Genomic DNA, 21,514 nt, shown 5'->3' on the forward strand with positions numbered 1-21,514 from the left:
AATCACCTGACATCTGAGGAAAGACTAATCTGAAAGAGACTAAACCAAAAGGCAAATGGACACACAGACTCTGCAGAGACAAAAATTTATTTTAAAAAGTCAAATCCTTAGAAAGGTACATCAGTGAAACATGAATAGGATGCTAAAACAGTAACAAAAAACTTACAGATCCAAAAACAACTCTTGGAAATTACAATATATGATCACAGAAATGAAGAAAACAAAAACAAAACCAAACAAACCCAAAACTAAAACAAAACAGAAACTGAGGAAATATCCACGAAAATAAAGCAAGATGACAAAGGTATGGTAAATACGAAAAAAGGAGACCAGATAGTAAGTCCAAGCAGTTCAAGAACTGGGAAGGACGTAGCACTTTTATGGGCTTACCAGGCACAGGGTGGGAAGGAGGGTGGGTATTCCAAAAGAACAAACAGTGGCGATGAAATGATTATTACCAAAAAATTTCACAAAACTGAAGAAAATGAGTTTATTTCATAACAGAAAGTCGTTCCATGACAAAAAATCATTACATTTCAGGAGACTGGAAACTAAGACGTATATACTTCCAGAAAGGAAAACAAAAAAAGAAAACAACACAAGAGGTTCAAAATTGAAAATGGTTCGTAACAATAGAGGAATGAATTCAAAATTCTGAGTGGAAAAAATGATTTTCAAACTAGACCTTTATACCAAGTCAGATTAAGAATCAAGAGTGAGGAAAGGGTGGAGACTTCAGTCATAAAAGTTATAAAAGAGTTTACCTCTCCTGAATTGTTTTTTGTCAGGAAGTTATTGGAGAAGACGGCATTACTATATGAGGGAGTACACCAAAACAGATGATGACATCGAGTCCAGGAAATACAAGAGCCGACATGAGAGAGGAAAAGGAAATCCTCAGGTATGGAGAAAAACAAGACAGCTGGGCTGCAGGCCTAGCCAACAGTCCACATTGAAGCATGTCAGAAGGTCTGGGAGAGGAGGCTCTAAGAAGGTAAAAATGTAAAAGTGCCAGATGATTCTGACGTAAAGAAAGGAGAATTTGATGATGAATTAGTGTTGGGAGTACACAGAAAAGCAAGAGTGAACAAATTAAAAAAAAAAAGATTTAAAAAGAAAGTCAATGAAAAAGATAATTTATAGGGAATACAAAAAGTTGTGCAAGCAAGTAAGACTTATCAGTAGGCCACACGGCTCAGCTTGGATCAGCATTTACGATCACAATGCTGATCAATATGCTGATCTATCTGAAATTATGCTCTAACTCTGTGGGAAGAGTGACAGGATAGGTAGTGTGCATGTATGCAGTTATGGAGGTGACCGTGGTGTGTGCCTGGTGAGCCCATAAAAGTGCTACATCTGCACCTTCCTTAGCGAAAAGTCAATAGCCAGTGCTTAAGAAAACAAAAAAGCACCATCATGCCATTTAGATATGTGGACGCAAACAACTAAGGGAAACAAACAGCTAAACTAGTCGGTTTCCTTTCACCAAAAAAATGAGCTGGAATAATACTTATCACTGGGGACCTAAGTAGTAAATCTTATGAAGTGATCTGACTTTTTAAATGCATATATTGTTTTGATAAATAAGCTTTTCTCAAAAATATTCAAGGGGAAACAATCTTAATTTAAAATTTGAGTCTCTAGCTTCTAATTGGAATATGTGACTTGGAACGTGAACCGTATCTAAAACATCTGAGCCCTATAGGTTTCCCTGTTTCTCGGCAGCCCCGTCTTGTACAAATGCAAACCTCACCATACCCTTGTTCAGAATCCTTCAAAATTTAAAGAGTAATTTTGAGATGTTAATTTGCGTCCAAATAAAAATGAGTTCCATAGTCAAGTAAGTTTGGGAAACTTCCATCAGAAAAAGTTAAACAGCTTTTTTGTGACCTTCTCTGAGCCGTGCGTCACCCTGTGTTGTGAGTCTCCAAGCTTCCTTTACTCCGCTGGAAGTCTGCTCGGGAAAGGGCTGGTCTACCGGATGAAAGAACGAACTATCTCAGCATTTAAGGCCCTTTTCGGGTCCCCAATCAGCCTGGCCTCATAGTCCATTACCTCCCAAGAGCACACACCCTCTTCTAGTCAAGTTAAACTTCCTGCAGCCCCACTGAGGGTCTCTGGGCTGTACTTCCGCACCTCCTCTTCTCTCTCCCTCAACTCCAATTGGCACTTCTTTCAGAAACCCTTTCCCCATCGCTCCAGGCAGAGTCTTCCTCCTTGCAGCACTCCGTGTGTTGTGTCTGGGCCTTCTCTTGGTGCCACTATGCTCTGATTATTTATTTCTCTGCCTGCTGAACCTTCAGGAGGCAACTACTCATCTCTAATGTTTCTGGACCAGAATACTGAAAATAGCTTCTTAATGTTTGGAGAATAAACAAACAAATCCTTTATTAATCCAAAGTTTAAAAAGACAGGATCTTAATTACCTTAGGGAAGATTTTACTGCCAAAGATGTATTTGGTTATAGAAATACATCATGGTACTCAGACTCTGAGGACAGAAATATCGGTATGTTATGGTAAAGTGAATTTTGGTAAGAATAACGTAATAAAATAATATAATCATATTTTAAATGTACCACGGAGGCTTGCAATCTTAAGGAATCTATGGGGCATGGCTAAATAGAGGAAAAAGTCAGACTTCTTTGCAAGCTAATAATGTACTTTTTTTTTTTAATATATATTGTATTTATTTTTGAGAAACAAAGAGAGATAGAGCACAAACGGGGGAGGGGCAAAGAGAGAATGAGACAAAGAATCCGAAGCAAGCTCCAGGCTCTGAGCTGTTAGCACAGAGCCTGGCGTGGGGCTCCAGCTCACAAATCATGAGATCATGGCCTGAGCTGAAGTCGGATGCTTAACTGACTGAGTCACCCAGGTGCCCCGCAAGCTAATAATGTACTTATACTAGAGTCCTTTTGTAAATGTCACTTTAATGTTGAAATTTTTTTTTAATGTCGAATTTTCTAAATATCAGTATGTATAGTGTGTGTGTGTATATATATACATTATATATAAATACGCATACATACGCATATATATACATATATACGTATATATATAGATATACATACATATATATGTACATATATATAGAGAGAGACAGAGAGAGACAGAGAGGGAGAATACACAGATAGTATTCTAAAATGGCTATTTCTGCCTGCAAAGTAAGAGACAAATTTAAAAAGGACTAATCAATAGTCATTTCTTGCGGGTATCTATTATAAACTCAAGCCAAATAATTTTGTCTTTCAGTTTTAAAATATAAGATTGAAAAACTGAATAAATACACAAAGTAAACTTAAGCTTGACTGAACAAAAGTGCTTTCAAGTTCAAGTCATTCTTCCTCTGTCTTTTTAAAATAGATTTAGATGTCTGATGTGCTAACTTAAAAAGAATAAGTGGTACAATGGGCCTAAACCCTTCCGGGCTTAAACAAAGCAGCCACTGTACTGTTCTATCTGTAATACTATATTTACCTGTATGTTTTGAAACCTCTTAGCATCTGCCTTAAACACTGAAGTTTTGGGAAGAAAGCTTTTTAGTTTTTAAAATGCACTGCAAAAGCCTTCCTGGCTGGCTGTCCAGATGAAAGTAACAGTCAGAGTCCTGGTAAATGCTCAAGAGCAGCAGAGTGTGATCCCGTGTTCCTAAAGTGAACAATGATCCTATCTGCCCACAGCCAAAGGAAAGGCACTTCAATATTCCTTCTCCCTTCATCTACCTTTCACAAGTCTTCAGAAGTTCAGACAAACGTGCTGCCAACCCTACTGAGTTTGGAACAGGGTAGGGTGGGGCTCTTGGGGTTCACAGCTTTCGGCTGAGAGCACTTCACCCACAGAATTTCCTCTTTCCATCTCTCTCATGCCAGCTGAAAGGCTGTCACCATGGTGATGGTTCTGCTAAACCCCTATTTTAGCAGCAAAATATCAGGGGGATGAATTACACAAATAAACATTGGTACACATATATAATCTTGTATCTGAAACCTGTAGGGCCAGACTATGTTTCACGATTCAAGTCTCCCATATTTTAGAGAGATAATGAGGCACATAATTCCCATCACAAATTCCCCCAGAGGGGGCAAGTGCCCCTCAAAAACTTTAATACCTATACAACGGCTATGAAGGTTCATATTAAGTGGGACAAGTAACTTCCTCACATCAGTTCAGAGTAAGTTTGGGAGTCAAATGAGTCTGTTGCAAATTTAGGAAAGAAATTTCAGTTTTCAGACTTTTAGATTTGAGAATTGTGATTATGGACCTGTATTTTCAAAAAATGAAATAAAATAAAATTAAAAATAGAGTACAAGTTTTCTATAGCACTGAAAATACAAAGATTCATTCCAAAACTAAAAAACTGGAAGAAATTGATTTAAAGATATGAAAAACCTACTATCAATCATTAAACACTTATGTAGTACAGATATTTCATGATAGCAATTTTATAGTAAATACTTAATCAGTACACTATCAGTATTATGGCTAGAGTAAAAGAAAATAATAATGAAATGCTGAGATTTTCTAGCACTTTAAATAATCAAATCTGAATCCAAGACTTGTGGGGGAGGAAGAGGATTATAGCTATTATATATGAAATGATGATTCAGTGACTCTTTAACAGACATTTTCAGTTGAGTGGAAGATTCTCAAATCATATTTTTAACTTAGACACACACACACACATACACACACACACACTCCCTCTCTCATCTGTTCAAAGCCTGTCTCTTAAGAGGATTGCTGAAAGGTTCAGATCAGATGACAGATACATATATACATTTTGCAGAGTATAAGGTAAATGCATGATGTTGTAAGTGTTCAAGAGTCACCTTCTAGCCAGATTTCACTGCATCAAATAAATGTAGTTACAAACTACTCAGACTTATATATCAATTTAGAGACATACTTGGACTCAAATCTTGAGGTACAGAGTTTAATATCAATAGCAATTTAGTAACAAACAACCCAGCCAGTAAATTATATCTGAATACGTAAACAGGTAAGTTCCTACCATTGCAAATCCAACATCGGCTTTCTTTAGTGCTGGGCCATCATTTGTACCATCACCAGTTACAGCTACAACCTGGCGTTGTTCTGAGACAGTGCTGTCAATTATACCTGAAACAAAAGGAATATTTTTGCTGTAAAAACCTCCCCTTTAATTAATAAGATGATTCTGCAGAGTACCCTGACCAGCCAGTTTTATAGACCTGAGGTTAAAAAGAAACAAACACACATAGAGAAATGAAAACTGCTGAGACGCTGGGCAAGGACCAAGTCCAGAAACTAAGGTTACGTTAGGAGCAATATCCTGTTTTACTGAAGATAAACACAATTAACCAAAGGTGTGAATAGGAACTATATTCATAGGGTGTCTGGTGGCTCAGCGGGTTAAGTGTCTAACTTCGGCTCAGGTCATGATCTCCTGGTTCGTGAGTTCAAGCCTCACATCAGGCTATGTGCTGACAGCTCAGAGCCTGGAGTCTGCTTTGGATTGTGTCTCCCTCTCTCTCTGTTCCTCCCTCAATCATGCTCTATTTCTCTCTCTCTCAAAAATAAACAAACATTAAAAGAAATAAAAAGGAAATGTATTTAGACTTTATTGGAAAAGATAACATCCTAGAGTCAATAAATCTATTATTCAGTATCTATTACTATTTTCAGAAGGAGAACACATTTCTGTTATTAAGAAATTGTGAAATAACTGTAAAACCTACTCACCTTTAACCAGTGTATGTTTGTCAGTAGGAGATGATCTTGCAAGTACTCGAAGCTTTGGCCAAATCTTGTCTATCCTCTCTTGCTCAATCTATAAATGTTTATGACAGTTAAAATGCACCCAAATCTAGTTTTATAATTCCCCAATTAGCAATCTGGCATATGTATCAGCAGTTCTCAAAAGTATGGTTAACAGACCAGAACCATCAGCAGCTCCAGGGAACTTGTCAGAAATGCAAATTTTTGAACAAGGCACCAAGCCTATCATCTTATCAAATAACAACTCTGGGTTGGGGCCTAGCAGTCAAGGTTTTTAAAAAACTCTCCAGGTCACTGTGATGCATACTCAAGGTTGAGAACCGCTACTGTATATGATCAAAATTAGAAAATCTTCCTATTGTCTATGAAAATGAAAACTCCTTAGCACAGTATAAAAAGCTCAGAAGAGTTTGAGGTGCCCTAAAATATGCTCTGTTATCAACCTTTTCAAATTCCTCCTCCCACATTCACTTACACATACACTTCTGAAATTGGCCTAGACTGAAAAAAAGAAGTGTTCTTTTTTGTCCCTTTAGGAAAAATCTCCAGATCATGAAATCCTAAAATTTCAGTGTTTTTGTGCTTCAGGTGCAGGCTGCATTTATTCATGGTGATACCTAACACATGGTGCATATTCAGTATGTTATTTGTTGAATGAAATTCCTAATGTATGAAAAATTTATCAACATAAAAAAACCAAAAACCAAAAAACAATCCTTACCTCTCCTTTTTCATTTCGTATTCTTCTGTTGAAATCTTTACCTTCTAAGCATAGAAAATCTTCCCCAGGATGTAAAATACCACATTTGGTAGCAATAGCCCGAGCGGTATTAATATTATCACCAGTGACCATCCGCACAGTAATTCCAGCCCTCTGACACTTCCTTATTGCTTCTGGTACCTGGTTGACACAGAAAAAAAATCATATTATGAAAGAAAATTAATATTTCCAGAGGGGGGGGAACCCACTGCATAATGCATTACTGCATCGTCCCACAGATAATGAAAATTTAAATTTCATCTCAATATATTCAGTATTTCTTCAATTGTTCCCAATAATCTCTTCTTTCCTCTTCTACTGCCACAGTCCTAGTTCAGGCTTCATTTTCAGTTGTGATTCTATTTTATGTTTGCATTATTTATTTACCAAAGCCTTCTTAAAATGCTCCCCCTCCCCAACCATTATGCAGTTCTTTTCTGGCTGGCTTTCTACCTTTCTGGGTTTACTGCCCAGACCACACCACAGTAAAATGCTGATGTATTCTTGAGAGTATAGTATGGGTGGCTCGCTTCCCGCCCCCCGCTCCCCCCACTCCTTATCTTCTAAGGATGACTTTACCTACTCTTATATAAAACTTCAACTGTCATGTATGTGCTAATAACTTTCAAATTTACATTTTTCTCCCGCCTCATTGTGAGTGCTGGGTTCATAATTCCATCAGAGAAGTGGACATTGGAATTTGGGTGTCCAAAAAGGGGACGATGTTTCTTAAACCTATGTATCTAACAGAAACCTAAGGGCCATCATCATGACGTCTTCCATCTCCTTTATCCTATCCATCTTTAAAGGACAGGGAATCTTGTGGATTCTACCTCAAACCTTCCCGGCACCTTGTTCCCTCTACCTGGTATCCTTGTCTACGTTTGTTCCTCCTGTAAAACATCTGATAGACTTGACAGAATTATTCTTCTAATAGATTTTCTTAAAATTACGTGACGATTCCTCTACTATTATACTATAAACCACAAAGTTCTTAGTATAATAAAGTATCACACTTGAGCCTCAGAATAGTTTTCCAGTTTATCTACAATTTTCCTCTACTACACAACTTGATGGATGAATAATCTATATGTTGTTTCTGTGTCTCTGGTTCTAGCAATTCCTTTTGCCTACAAAATCCTTCCCTACTCTTCTCTAACAGGAAATCCATACTGATCCCTCTAGAGCAGAGGATGCAGATGCAAATGCAAATGCAAATGCCTACAGAGCCATGTGGGTAACATAAATGAGGAAAACACTCTGACAGTTACAAACCCCAAACTAATGCCTCATGAGAGAGAGATTCCGCTCCAGCCTGTTTTCACTATGGTGGAGTAAGCATCTAATATTGATAGAACCTACAACTTCAAGAGAAAACAGAAACCTAGATTTGTGTATGGTCTCTCAATACATAACTCTTTAAACACACACACATACACACACGGTCCAAGGAAAATTTGAAGGCTAAATTTGGTCTGCAGGCTGACAGTTTATGATTTCTTTTATAAATACAGTTTAAATGTAATGTCTCTGGAAGCAGCTTTCATGGCCTATCTACACAAAATTGTGTCTTTGTATAGTGCATACCTCTATCTACACAAAATTGTGTCTTTGTATAGTGCATACCTCTATTTAAGAAAGAAATCAAAATTTGATTTTGAAAACATTGGTTTGCTGTATAAATGTAATATATATTTGGATATCTTATTGGAGATAAAAAAAATAACTCAAGATTGTCTACCCAAGAACTCACTGATTGGGTGCTATCCCAAGATCATTTGAAATAGGGAGACAATGAATAAGAGGAAGAAGCTGCTCTCAGGTTAAAAAGATGTGGCAAATAATATTTAACAAGGACAAACTAACATTTATTGATGGCCCACTAACCACACCAAATACTTCCACTCAAAGCTGACAAACCACCTCCACTTTTAGAGATAGGAAACTGAAGAGAAGCCAATTACCACGTTCAAGAACCTATGCAAATGCAATAAAGCTGGATTTATTCTAGATACCTAATTTATCAAAATTCTCTATATCAGAAATGCACAGTCCAGAATACCCACCAAGAGAAAGCTGTTGTATATCACGTTGTCTCACTTTAGTCTGAAAGTACCCATCTCATTTGGTGATACTAAAAAAATTAAGTGCCACTTACATGTTTAAAAAAAGATGAAACTCTCCCATCAACTTCAATGCCAAGAGCATGATAAAAGCCATATATTTTCCAAAGGACAAAAGTTGTAGACACTTGATTTAATACTACATTTAGGTAAGATTTAAGGCATAAATCCATGTATAAAACTTTGGTTTCCCTTTGACCACAGGTTGGGAAACATTACCCACCTGTATATTTCATAAGCATTTGAAACTCTAAAACCCCAAACGGAATTTACCTTGATCTCTATATAGGCTGGTTCTGATTCTCTTATTCCACCGGTAGTACCATCACCCAGTTATGCAAGCAGACTGTCCTCTATAGGGCATCTAATTGTAGAGCTATACTTTCCCCAGGAGATCTCTGGGAACCCCTCATGTGGATATCCCAGCCTAGGCCACTTTCAGGCTACTAGGTCCAAATGCCCACATGACATACATTTGGATGTTTCAGACACCTCAACAATGTCAAAAACAGTATATCCCAACCCAACAGTACATCCCATTCCTATTGGTTATACCTCCATTTACTTTGAAATCATCCTCTTCTTTTCATCTGCCCTGCCACACTATATGAAGTGCTAAGCATGACCATCTCTTGCCTGCGATCACTGCAATAATCTTCTGGCTTCCCTGCTCCACCTCCTCTGTTTCTTACACAGTACACAAGATAGTCTCTTAACAACACAAATCATGTCACTTCCCAGCCTGAATTACTTCCCACTGAGTTTCAGAATACAATTCAGAACCCTTATTGTCTTTGTAAGACCAAAGATAATCCTATCTGCCCCTTCTTGTCCATTCTTCTGGCCATACTGGCCTCCTTTCTATCTTTGAAATGGCTAAGACTTTCTCGCCATCAGGCCTCTCTGTATTTTTGGTTCCATTTTCCTGGAATATTCTTCTCACAACTATTAAAATGGCAGGCTCACTTTCAGCCATCAGATCTCAATACCAATGTCTTATCTTCAGACATTCTTAACGTGGTCTCTCTCAGTTACCTATTTCATCACCCTGTGCCTATCCCTTATAGCTCTTTTCACACTTGTAATTGTCTTATCTGATATCACCCTCCCAACTACCCCCACATGCCAGTCAGAATATAAAGCCTTTGAGGGTGGGGACCAAGCCCTATTCCTCACAGTATATATTTTCTCTTGGCATACTAAGTACCTATTATTTTGTCTGTTTGGCCTCCTTACTTCTCTAGAATATAAACTTCATGACAATTTTGTTTACTGCAGTATTTCTAGTTCCTAACGAAGTACTTGGTTCTACACATTGGGTGCTGCTGACAGTGAGGAGCCTGCTTGGGATTCTCTCTCTCCCCCTCGTTCTCTGCCCTTCCCCTGCTCCTGTTTTCACTCTCTCTCTCTCTCTCTCTCTCCCCCCCCCTTCTCAAAACAAATAAACTTAAAAAAAAGAAACATTTTCAATATTAAAGAATATATATATATGGCATAGTGGTCTTTTAAGAACATGTGTTTTAGACAAAGCCAAAATTTGAACATATTAGTTCTATGGTCTAGAGCTAACCTCTACACACCTTGATTTTTTTTCATCTGTCAAATTAGAATAATTAATAGAGGTGAACATGAAATAATACATGTAAAGCAGGTGGCATAGTATCTGGCACACAGTAAGAATTCAATAAAAAGATGCTATTGCTTTAGACAAAGTTGGGGCTCATGTTGTTTACGTGTTTGCTCATTCCCACCCAAGAGTGACTTCTTTGAGGCCAGGGAACAAATCTCAAAAATCTTTATGTCTATAGTACCCTAGTATAGTGACTGGCACACAGCAGTTGCTCAATAAACTTTAAAATAAAAAGAAGAGAAACAAAGTCTAGAGATGCATGCTGTCCAGTATGGTAACAAGATATTTCCATTCAAATTAAATAAAGCTTAAAAATTCTGTTTTTCAGTAGTACTAGCCATACTTCAAAAACTCTTAAGTCCCATGTGGTGAGTGGCTACTGTGGTGAACAACATCTAGAAAACTTCTATCATCACAAGAAAGTTCTATTGAGCAGTGGTGGTCTACAAACTATGAAAACACATAATTCAATGCATCTATTATTCAACATGATTGGAAAAACCTACTGAGTTCAAGGTACTGTGTTAGGTTATGGTGCTATCAGTACGTAAGATCCTCAAGGGAAGCGGTCTAATTAAAAACTGTACATGGGGGTGGGGGGCGGCGCCTGGATGGCTCAGTCGGTTAAGCATCTGACTCTTGATTTCAGCTCAGGTCATGATCTCGTGGTGTGTAAGGTCAAGCCCCGCAACGGGCACTGTGCTGTCAGCAGAGGGATCCTCTGCTTGGGATCCTCTCTCTCCCTTTCTCTCTCTGCCCATCCCTGCCATCTCTCTCTCTCTCACTCAAAATAAATAAACTTAAAAAGAAAAAAACTATACATAGGTAGCATATGCATCACATGCACTATATTTTCACCTTTTGGATTGACACAGAAAAAAAATTAAATCACAAACACCAAGAAGGTTACTAGAAAAGTGGCTGTAGTCAGTGCCTAGATGCCCTGGGGTTGAGAGATTCTGCACATGCAGAGCACGGAACGGTTCACCACCTCGGGTCTCACAGGGTCTTCAATCCCCACAACAGCAATGCACGTAAGGCCGGTGACAATATCATTTTCATTATCCCACTCGGGTTCTGGTTCTCCTGCTGGGAAATCTCTGAACGCAAGACATATGGTTCTCAAGCCTTCTGAAGCCATCGGTTCAATCACTGTTTTTACAATATCATCACGGTCCCTTGGTCTGAACACTTTTGCCTCACCATTAGCACTCAAGATTTTGAAACACCTAAAAGGAAATGTTGAATCCAAACATCAATAATTAACAAAAATAATGGTTAATGCCACTTAAGTGAATGGGAAGGGCTAGAAATCATGGGATCTGACAACTGGAATTTAGAGAAATTATGTATGCTGCATTTCTACAGACTTAAATTACATTCACTTTTCACCCTCCCCTTTACAAAAACAGTTCTAAATTTTTATGGTTCTCATTTGATAGTTCTCCACTTTATCAGTTACTCTAGATATTCTCTAAACCTTCTCTTTTGGAAACGCAAAGCTTTTACATTTTTGCAAAGAACCCCTAGTGGCAGAAGAGAATACACGATACACCTGTCCATTCTGGTACAGAATGAGGCATTAACGTTAACAAAAAAATTCACAAATATTCTTCTTTTAAAGTAAAAAGCCAAGTTCAATCAACCCCTTACCTGAGATGTTGTTTCATCACCTATATTGTTTTAACCATGAAAGAAAAAAAATAACTTGTTGTTAAAATAAGCATTCTATTGGAAGGAGAGAGATAATGCCAAAATAGTTTCAATTTCAGTGACACTAACTACAAACTTTTAATTATGTAGTAAATAAAGGTCACACTATGTACTTCCCTATTTAAAGTTTATTTTTCATGACTCCTTTCTCTGCTCCTCTCCCTTGGTGATGCGACCTCCTCCTGTTCTAGGCAGGTGACTGTCAAATCCACATCTTCTGTTTTGATGGTTTTCCAAAGCTCTCCATCACTGCTCGGTAACTCCATTCAGATGCTGTACCAACACCTAAATCTACTGCATGCAAGTCTAAACGCTGCCTTTTCAATATTAACATCAACGTCAGCCCAGTAATTTCAATGTAAATCTTAAATCTCACCTGAACACTTCCTTTTTCCTCGCCACTTATATATGATCAGCTCCTGAGTCTCCTCTGTTTGTCCTTGTAACAGTCTCCCAAATGGTACCTCCTGAATGGTCCCTCTTCTTTCTGTTCCCCCTGCTACTGTCTTCTTCAGGCTCTTACTTTGAGCTACAGCTATTGTAATAGCTTTTTAATTAATATGTCTCCAGTCCATCCTTTCTTTCCCCCCCAACCCACCTTACTCCCTGATGATGGAAAACATACTCCAGTTACATCATCTGGCCCACTTCATTTTTACTGCTCAGCCTAAGGTGTAAGAGCCCCATGACAAAATGTAAATATCACTGTAGGACTAGTTACTGTATACTTATTATCTATCAGACTCCTAGCTAGATGGTTCACATGCATCATTTTATTTCACTGTTGCAGAGTTGGTGGTCAAAAAGCCTGATCGGTTTTGATTCAAAAACCTCCCTGTACCACCTATCTGGTATTCAGCAAGCCATGGATGAGACAGATTTCTAAACTTTCATACTGAAATCAGATAACCAAGTGTACAGTTAAGGGAAGAAAGCTCTACGTGGCGTGTGTGTCACAAAACCCATTATTACCCAGCTGAACTATGCAACTAGATACCTCCCCAATATGGCCAGCATATTCCCACCTCCTTCCCTTTGATGCGGCTTCCTTTCCCTTGATGCTCTTACTTTATGCCAAAACTTTTCTAAAGTGCCACATGTTTGGAATAAAAGACCTTAAAGTTAATCCTACTTCTAGGATTTCTTAAAAAAATAATGAAGTGTCACATCCTTCTTAAGGGTATGAACTCATCCTAAAACTGTACCTATCTGTCATATGCTGCCTTTTCAGTGATTTATTTACAGACCTGTCTCTTAAACTTGTTAGAGTACAATCTGTCAAGTATTCATTAAGGTTAATGCTGGATTATAATCTACACATAAGCAAATTAAAAGTAAAAATTTTTTAAATGTTATAATTTCAAATGAGCTTTAATTTTCCAAAGCTGCTTTTAAATTGGTTTTAAATTCTCTACTTCTCTCTGGAATAAAGGAAACCAAAATAATTTCAACACCTGTAATAACATATAAACATCAGAGAAATTATACATAAATGTGTAATGTCAAAAGTGAAACTACTGCTCTGTAAAAGGACAATAAAAAAGAAAGATAATGACTCAAAATGACAGGAGATATTTAAATATGACAATGCAGCAGCATAAATACGAAACCTGATTGGAGAATTCTCAAGATCTACTAGTTTTAATGCTTTGCTGTTCTAAAAACTAATCTATAATTCATCCATCACATTTTTCGAGTTCACTATCTACAATGCTGCGTTGAAGATGTAAACTTGAGTTTTTCTTCCCAGGAGGCTTTTATTTTTCATAATCCTCTATAACCACGGAATCAACATGTCTAAAAACAAAGAGCAAGGTTTACTTTATAAAGTCCACCAGATTGAAAGTAATGGGCAGAGTTTCCCTATAGAAAAATACTATGAAATAAAAGAAGCTGAAGTATGAAAATGGCAGAACACCATGGGCAAGTATCTAGATACCGTTAAAATATACTGGAAAGCTCTGAGGTCCTATCAAATGCCTGATGTTCACAAAAAAAATGAAATAGCAACAATAGCAACATAGTAGGTATTCCATAAAGCAACTATAGTGAGCAATTTATTCATCTAAGCATTTTACTCTTACTTTTTCAGAATTATCTCAGATGCACCCTTGCTGAATATTCGATAACTTCCATCTGAATTTTTCAGGACAGTACTCATGGACTTCCTAACAGAATTGAAGGTGTAGACTTTGTACAGTGCTTCTTCTGGGATTTCATTTCTAACATCCTGATAATCTCGTTTTAAATCCAAAAGAAGTCCCAACAAGGCACATTCAGTTTTATTACCAACATGACGAGGTAATCCACCCTCTTTCTCTGGTGGCTATAAGAGAAAAAGGTTTAGAAGCTAGTATCATCTTGTTTCTCTATGACAGTTTAATTTATAATGTAAAATAGAATGCGACATTCTAAAACAAAATTATATAGGAAACTTCTAATAGCAGCATTTCAAAGAGGGACACAAAAAGGTACAGTAGAAAGGATCTCTGGGGCAAGAATGACATGAATTCCAATCTCAGCCCTGCCAGTTACTAGCTATGTGAATTTTTGGCAAGTTACCCCACTGCTGTGGTCCTTGGCTTTAGCATCTGGAAAACAGGTGCACTTATGACCCAAGAATTAAGTGAGATAAGGCATGTAAAGCTTACAGTTGGTTCTTGACACATAGTGGGATTTCATAAATTTTAATTCCTTTCCTTTTCTCTTCCTGTTTTCATTGAACATTTACATTAACTCAAAATTCGGTCTACTTTACAAGTTTTTTAACTTAAAATAAAAGTAATGCATTAAAATAGAGCACTGTTGCCTTAAACATACATAAAAGCTTTACTTCTTCATAGTATCTTCCCAAATACCACCTTATATAATTGCCACTGCACTAATAAGGGCAGATGTGACAGTCTTTACTTAACAATTGAAGAAAGCGAAGCTCGGACTTTTAGCTAGTAAAAGGCAAAGCTAGATCTAGAACCAAGATCCCATAACTTTTCAGTCCAATAATCTAATTCATGCATATCTTCACTAGACAACTTGCAATATCAATTTTGTTCATGGTCTTCCTCCATAAATCAATAGAACACATACCAACTCAAGCAATTTCATACTTCAGGTTGTAAATAAGACTTTTAACTTGCAAAGTTAAAAATATTTTATTTTAAGGCAGCACAAAGTCTAGAATTACTTTACTGAGTTAGTTTCAAAAGGTCTAAGGATGACCTCAGGGGTAGGATCTACTGAGAAAGCAAAGACAGCATATGGCAAGCATATATAAAAACATACTCAGTTGAAATCTGGCTTCAAAATTTTCTCTAGAAAATTCTACAGGAAGATAATCTGGACTTTCACAAAATAGGCTTAGTAAGAATTTAAAATTAATAACTTGCTCTGGTTATAAGTCTTGACAGTTTCTAAACACGGGACATTGAAAACACAGGAGGAAAATACAAGTAAATAGAAGATATAAGTCCATCAACAGATCTTACTCACAATACAAATTGTATCAAAGAAACTTAACTGAACACATGACTTTTAAAAACATAACATAATTCAGTTCTTCAATTATATATAATAAGGGTAGATCTGAAGAGCTACATATAGTCTAATCATTACACATTTAAAAATTAATTTTCATATATAAATTAATTATTAAAGAAACCTTACCAATATTTTTGATGTATAAGCACAATTCACAGAAATCCCTGTTACAAGATAGGACAAAATATTTGGTGGAATAGCTTCTGGTTCAGGAATCTTTTTATAATGTTTTTCATTTATGTAAGCTTGAACAACTGTCATCCTGTTCATTGTCAATGTCCCTGTTTTATCTGAACAAATAGCTGTAGCGTTTCCCATGGTTTCACAAGCATCCAGATGCCTTACTAAGTTATTGTCTTTCATCATTTTCTATGGTGACAAAAAAGAACAAAAACAAAAACCTAGTTAAGCTACATACAAAACTAATCACCTCATTACACAAAATTGTAAAATGCTTTAAAATAAGAACAAAAACTCCCAGCTACATACAAATACACAGTATAAAGCACCAACTGGAAGAATTTTAGTATATTTGACCTATTCAAATAAAGCTAAAGAGCATAACAGTTTTCTGTGGTTTCAATCTTTTTTTTTTTTTTTTTACCACTATATAACATAATCTGGTAAATGAATACAGATACCTGTACTCATATGCAAATCATGTTGACTATATGCCCCCAAAAGCCTCTGTAAGTGTCTTCACATTATAAGAGCTTTGACAATTTGTATTCCCAAGTACAAAGGTACTTACAACCTTGTAAAAATATATTACATTTAAGGATTAAGTCTCCTTACAAAGTGGAAAACAAATCACCAAGGAAAAAGCAGCTTTATCATTTAAAATACAGAGCCGGTGGGCACGCAGTTGTCTGATTTTTTTTTTTCCCTTCTTTTGACTCTGATAGATTGACATAACAGATCAAAACCAGAGTGGGTCTTTTTTATCCTTTCCATATACTAGACACCTGGTATTCTCATCCTTAGGATAATCTCCTCCTCTAATTTACACGAACAAAAACACACAGTTTCTAAACAACCAAGAGTTTTCACAGTAGCCCCAAAAGGCATTCGAATTAAAATGCTTGATATTTCATTCTCAAAAATGAAGAATGGGTTAAAAACCACACAGAGCTGTTTTACCAAGTATGTTCTGTGACTGCTAACATGCTAGATACTGCAAGAACTGGTTCCTGGAAGAAATAAAAATGGGGAAGAAAAAGGTGTACCCTCTGAAATTACTTATGATTTGCATTAATATTGATGCAAATATTAATACTAAAAAAACTAAGTTCTACAGTGAAAAAAAGTTGTTTCACTTTGCAAAGTACTAACAAAGCATCCATAAATACGACACATCTCCGTGAAAAAGAGCAGTAATTGGTAACATTTGGGCTAAACCGTTAATTAAAGCCTAAAGAACAGCAGTTACGATGTTCTTACTCATTTTCTATTAAAGAAATGTAAATTCTGCCTACATCTTTTGGTCAACTGAAAAATTAATGTTATTGGTGACTATCAAAATGAACTGACAGTACTGATAAAATGATCATCTAAAACTTATTTACCCCAATTATTTCAAAATATCAAAAAACAGGACAAATAGATGATTACACTTCATCACCCTGAAAACGTTTACTATTTTATTTTTGAAACGGAAGATGTTAAATGGCTGAAAAGAAAATAAACCCAAACAGTAAGCAAAATATTCTTATCCTAATAGGCTTATTGCAAAGCATGCTGGAATACTGAAGATCAGAGCGCTAAAGCTGAAACTGTTTCTTCTGTTGCTCATCACCATCAGCACTACTGCTTAAGGAGAAGAGCTAATTAACATCAGAAAATTGACAACAGAAGCATTCTTCCATTCAGTATAATTTTACCTGCAAAGCCATTTTGAAAGATCAAAATTATCCAAACTAAACCTTTCTAAAAATCCAATCCACCATTTCCATTTAAGATATAAAACTAATAAAAATAAATTAATAATCGTCAACCAGATGATGACTTTAGTAAACAGTAGTTGGCAAAGGTGTCAAAGCTCAGGTTTAGAATTCTACCTGGAAAACAAGAATCGAGCTTCCAGAGGTGACACCGGGAGACACCTGAATAAAGGAAGAGCAGATGATCCACGGGAAGAACGACTGGGCCCTGAAGTATGTGACAAACTACAGGGGGGCTGGTGACGCTGGACCAGAGGGACACAGGTACAAGATGAGCACCGAGGGGGTCAGCAGGGCCACACTGCCTGGGCCCTGCAGGCCACAGTGAGCTTGGATTTTTCTAAGTGTGACGAGAAGCCACTGGAGTTTTACGCAAGGAAATAACACGGGTGGATTATATTTTAAAAGGAGTCTGCCTACTGTGTGGAAGCTTGGCTGTGTTGTGATGAGGGCAGAAGAGTGGAAACAAGGAGGCCTTAGAAGCTTGGACTTGGGAGAGAAGCCTCTTGGCTCTTGTCCCACAGGTGAATGACAAACACCTGAATTTTACAGACAGGAAAAAGGAGGCAATGTGACTTGCAACAGAACTACCATACAGTCAAAATTAAACTAGAACTTTGCCTAGCAGGGTTGCGCTGGGTGTCGCGTCCAGGCTGCCCTGGGAGGAAATACAGAAGTCTTGATGAACAGAGACCTTCACCTTGGGGAGTGGGGGGTGGGGAAGGGAGAGAGGGGTGGGGGAGGGAGAGAGGGGTGGGGGAGGGGCGCGAGGGGAGGAGGAAACCTGTGACAACATTTCTAAAGGAAACTAAATTTATGGAAAGCTCCTACTTTCAGAACCAGGAAAAAGAGTAACCAGATGTGAATTTTCTCGACCAACTAAGGCTTTAAACTTAGTAAGTGTACTTAGCTCTTTTCTGCTTACCTTGACAGAATAAGCCAGGGAGATGGTGACTGCAAGTGGAAGGCCTTCCGGCACGGCGACCACTAAAACCGTAACTCCAATAATGAAGAACTTCACAAAATATTGTATATAAATCGGTGTGCACTCGGCAAGCCATGGTCTCTTCTGAACCCAGAACGTATCAATTACAAAATATAACACTAGAATGATAACTGTGATGGCAGACATCAACAAACCTTTCAGTATATAAAAAAAAGAAAGAAAGAAAAAAAAGAAAAGAAAAGTTGTGATTATTTCAGTAGTCCAGACACTACCCATTGCCAATTACATATTAGCCACTGGAAGAATTACCACGGGTTAGATAATACTTACTTTAAGTTCTTTGATAAACTGTTACCTTTTTGTTTTGGTTTGGTTTTTTTATACCTAACTCATCATTCAGCATTGTCAGATTTAATTTCTGCTTCCAAGTCTAGCCCTGTCCCCGGGAGAACTGGTAGAAAAGCATTATGATTCTTTCCTAGACTTAATTGTATCTTCGGCCTTCTACTAAAGCTAAGACAAAATAACAGGCAATGACAAGGAAACACCAAAAGCTCAGAATAAGTGGGCAGTTTACATGTTGCCAACTGCTTAATGCTGAAAGAGAAGCTGGTAAAAGTCTGATCAATGGGGAGACTTGGAATTAAATATTCAACCCTATTTTTTATTAAAAAAATACATTCTCTGAATTATTTTTTTCATCTATCCTTAGTGCTTAAGTTAAAAAACCAAGACTTAATCATGTTTTACAAACCATTTCCGTATTTTGTGGACTATTTAGCCTTTTACAAATGAATATTAAGAGGTAAGACAAGTCCACATGTCTGCATCTGATAATCCAACCCAATGTCTGCTACCTGTAGCACCACCATCTTAAATCCACCCTTTTCCCCAACATGGAGTCAGTATTACCATATGGCTGTATGTTACAGGAAGCAAATATTTGCTATTGGAAAACAAACTTATTGAGAACAGAAGCAAAAACCTCACTTTTTCCGACATACTCCTAAGAAGCAGAATTATAGAATTTAAGTGATTTTAATAATATATGTTGATTTATCCACATGTAATCTTTCACACAGATGATACTGTTGGAGGCTATGCTCTGTTTTTAGCTAAAAGCTCTGCTTCCGCTTTTTCTCCCCCTAAAGAGTGTAACAGGTGTTTTCTAGGGGTGCCTGGGTGGCTCAGTCAGTTACACATCCAACTTCAGCTCAGGTCATGATCTCACAGCTTGTGGGTTCGAGCCTCGCGTCGGGCTCTGTGCTGACAGCTCACAGCCTGGAGCCTGCTTTGGATTCTGTGTCTCCCTCTCTCTCTGTGCCTTCCCCCGCTCACACTCTGTCTGTCTGTCTCTCTCTCTCTCAAAAATAAACATTAAAAAAATTAAAAAAATAAAATCGTAACAGGTGTTTTCTAGTGAAGACAGTAATTTAGTAAATTTCAGCTTCAGCAGGATGGTGCTCCAATTAATCCATTCAATTTAACTAAGCTGTAAGTTTTAGAAAAATATATACCTAATTTTTTTTCATAGTCAGTAAAAAGATGAGAAAATGGGTGGCGAAATTTCTTTTTATTAAAATGTAGCTGGGTACCTGTACTGAGTATCTTAACAGCCCTCTCTTTATTGGCTTCCAGAAATCCTGAGAAATTCAGAGATGAGAGCATGGGCTTCTGAATAAACTGGGCAGACTCGGGTACTAATCCTAACCCGACCACTTATTAGCTGGTTGACAGAGGACACCTCTTTCCACATGACATGGGGTAAGAGCTCCCCAAGCTGCCATGATATTGTGAGGATCTGCAAGAACTCAAAAGACCTGGCATATTGCAGATAAAAGTGAAAATACTTTTTAGCTCCCCTTCCACTCACAAAAGCAATGATTTGTAGCCTTAAGTGGGTCAAAAGACGATTTTCAAGCATAAAGCCAGTATATTTTAAAAGCAAAACACCATATTTTCTTGTTTATCATACCTGCTTTGCCAATCTGAACAGCCAGCTTTGTAAGCTTCCCTTGTAAGACAGATTTTTCCTTTTTTGGCAAATTTGCTTTCTTTTTGTCTTTTTCATCACCATCTCCACCTTCTTCACTCTTCAAAGGCTGCATTTCCATGGCTGCACCATCCTGGGCTTTTGCTACATTTAAGAGCAAATATAACCTCACTACATTTTAAAGGCACCCATAACTATTAATATTTTGAAACAATTTTGAAACAAATCAGTTTCATATAGGAACTAGAAAGGATTTAAACATTCAGCTTTGTGTATGCAGGGTTGTTATGTCTTACTTTCTCCGGCATACAGACAAATGTAAGCCAGAGAAAATAAGACAATAGTGACACTAGGTTGTGAATCTTCATACCAGACTTGAGAATGTTGTGCCGGTAACAGGGATGAGGCATAAGAAGAAACATAGTCCTTAAACCGAGAACTAAACACCAAATCATTTCTCTTCCCCTGTGTTGTGTTCGATAAGACTTATCCCAAACACTATAAAACCTGCCCACGTGTGACCATAATGGAGAATGTTATGTATAACCACACAGATAGAGAAATGTACGTGTGTTTACAAATCTAAATAAATGCAAAAAACCATTTAAGTTGTATACTTTGTTTCTTACAGTTTTCCTGGCAATAATATAGTAACCAATGCTAAAATACTTGATGTGCTTAAGCTGAGAGTTACCTCACATCTGGATTTTTCTAGGTTACCTACCACAAATCACAGTTAAAATCTTATTACCATTGTAAAGGCAGCATGACTAAGGCACTGGCAGGAAGAGGCGTTCATAACCCAAGTTAACATAAACTGATTGCCCTTGCTACCCGTCTCCTACTTTTGGATAAATACAGTCCACGGTAGATACATTTTTGGATGTAATGAAAACAAGCTAACTGTACTTTTAATCCTTGCGAACTCACCTTTGTTGCGATTCTCAATAGCTCCATCTTGTTTCTTATCTGTAGGAACAAAATGGGAATTAAAGCTTTCCAAAAGAAATAAAGGCAGCCATGCTAAATTATGCGAAGGCAGTTAACATCTGTGTAACAGAACTGTTACACCACGGTATGTGCTGGTACAGATTAGAAAGCATTTGGCCT

At 37.3% G+C, this 21,514-nt stretch overlaps 1 protein-coding gene across 4 annotated transcripts in view; it reads right to left on the bottom strand.

The window, feature by feature from the left end:
* Positions 1–21,514, bottom strand: part of ATP2B1 (ATPase plasma membrane Ca2+ transporting 1) — a 130,219-nt gene that overhangs the window by 18,974 nt on the left and 89,731 nt on the right. For all 4 annotated transcript variants that reach the window (XM_042947339.1, XM_042947341.1, XM_042947338.1 and 1 more), the window contains exons 7-15: positions 21,335–21,373; positions 20,387–20,548; positions 18,391–18,605; positions 15,652–15,894; positions 14,073–14,314; positions 11,267–11,504; positions 6,484–6,663; positions 5,727–5,814; positions 5,017–5,123 (exon numbers count right to left, since the gene is read on the bottom strand). In XM_042947339.1, the coding sequence (XP_042803273.1) occupies positions 5,017–5,123; positions 5,727–5,814; positions 6,484–6,663; positions 11,267–11,504; positions 14,073–14,314; positions 15,652–15,894; positions 18,391–18,605; positions 20,387–20,548; positions 21,335–21,373 (1,514 nt within the window). The remainder of the gene's footprint in view (positions 1–5,016; positions 5,124–5,726; positions 5,815–6,483; positions 6,664–11,266; positions 11,505–14,072; positions 14,315–15,651; positions 15,895–18,390; positions 18,606–20,386; positions 20,549–21,334; positions 21,374–21,514) is intronic.

Source organism: Panthera leo, chromosome B4 (genome assembly GCF_018350215.1).
Source record: "Panthera leo isolate Ple1 chromosome B4, P.leo_Ple1_pat1.1, whole genome shotgun sequence".
Taxonomy (NCBI): Eukaryota; Metazoa; Chordata; class Mammalia; order Carnivora; family Felidae; genus Panthera; species Panthera leo.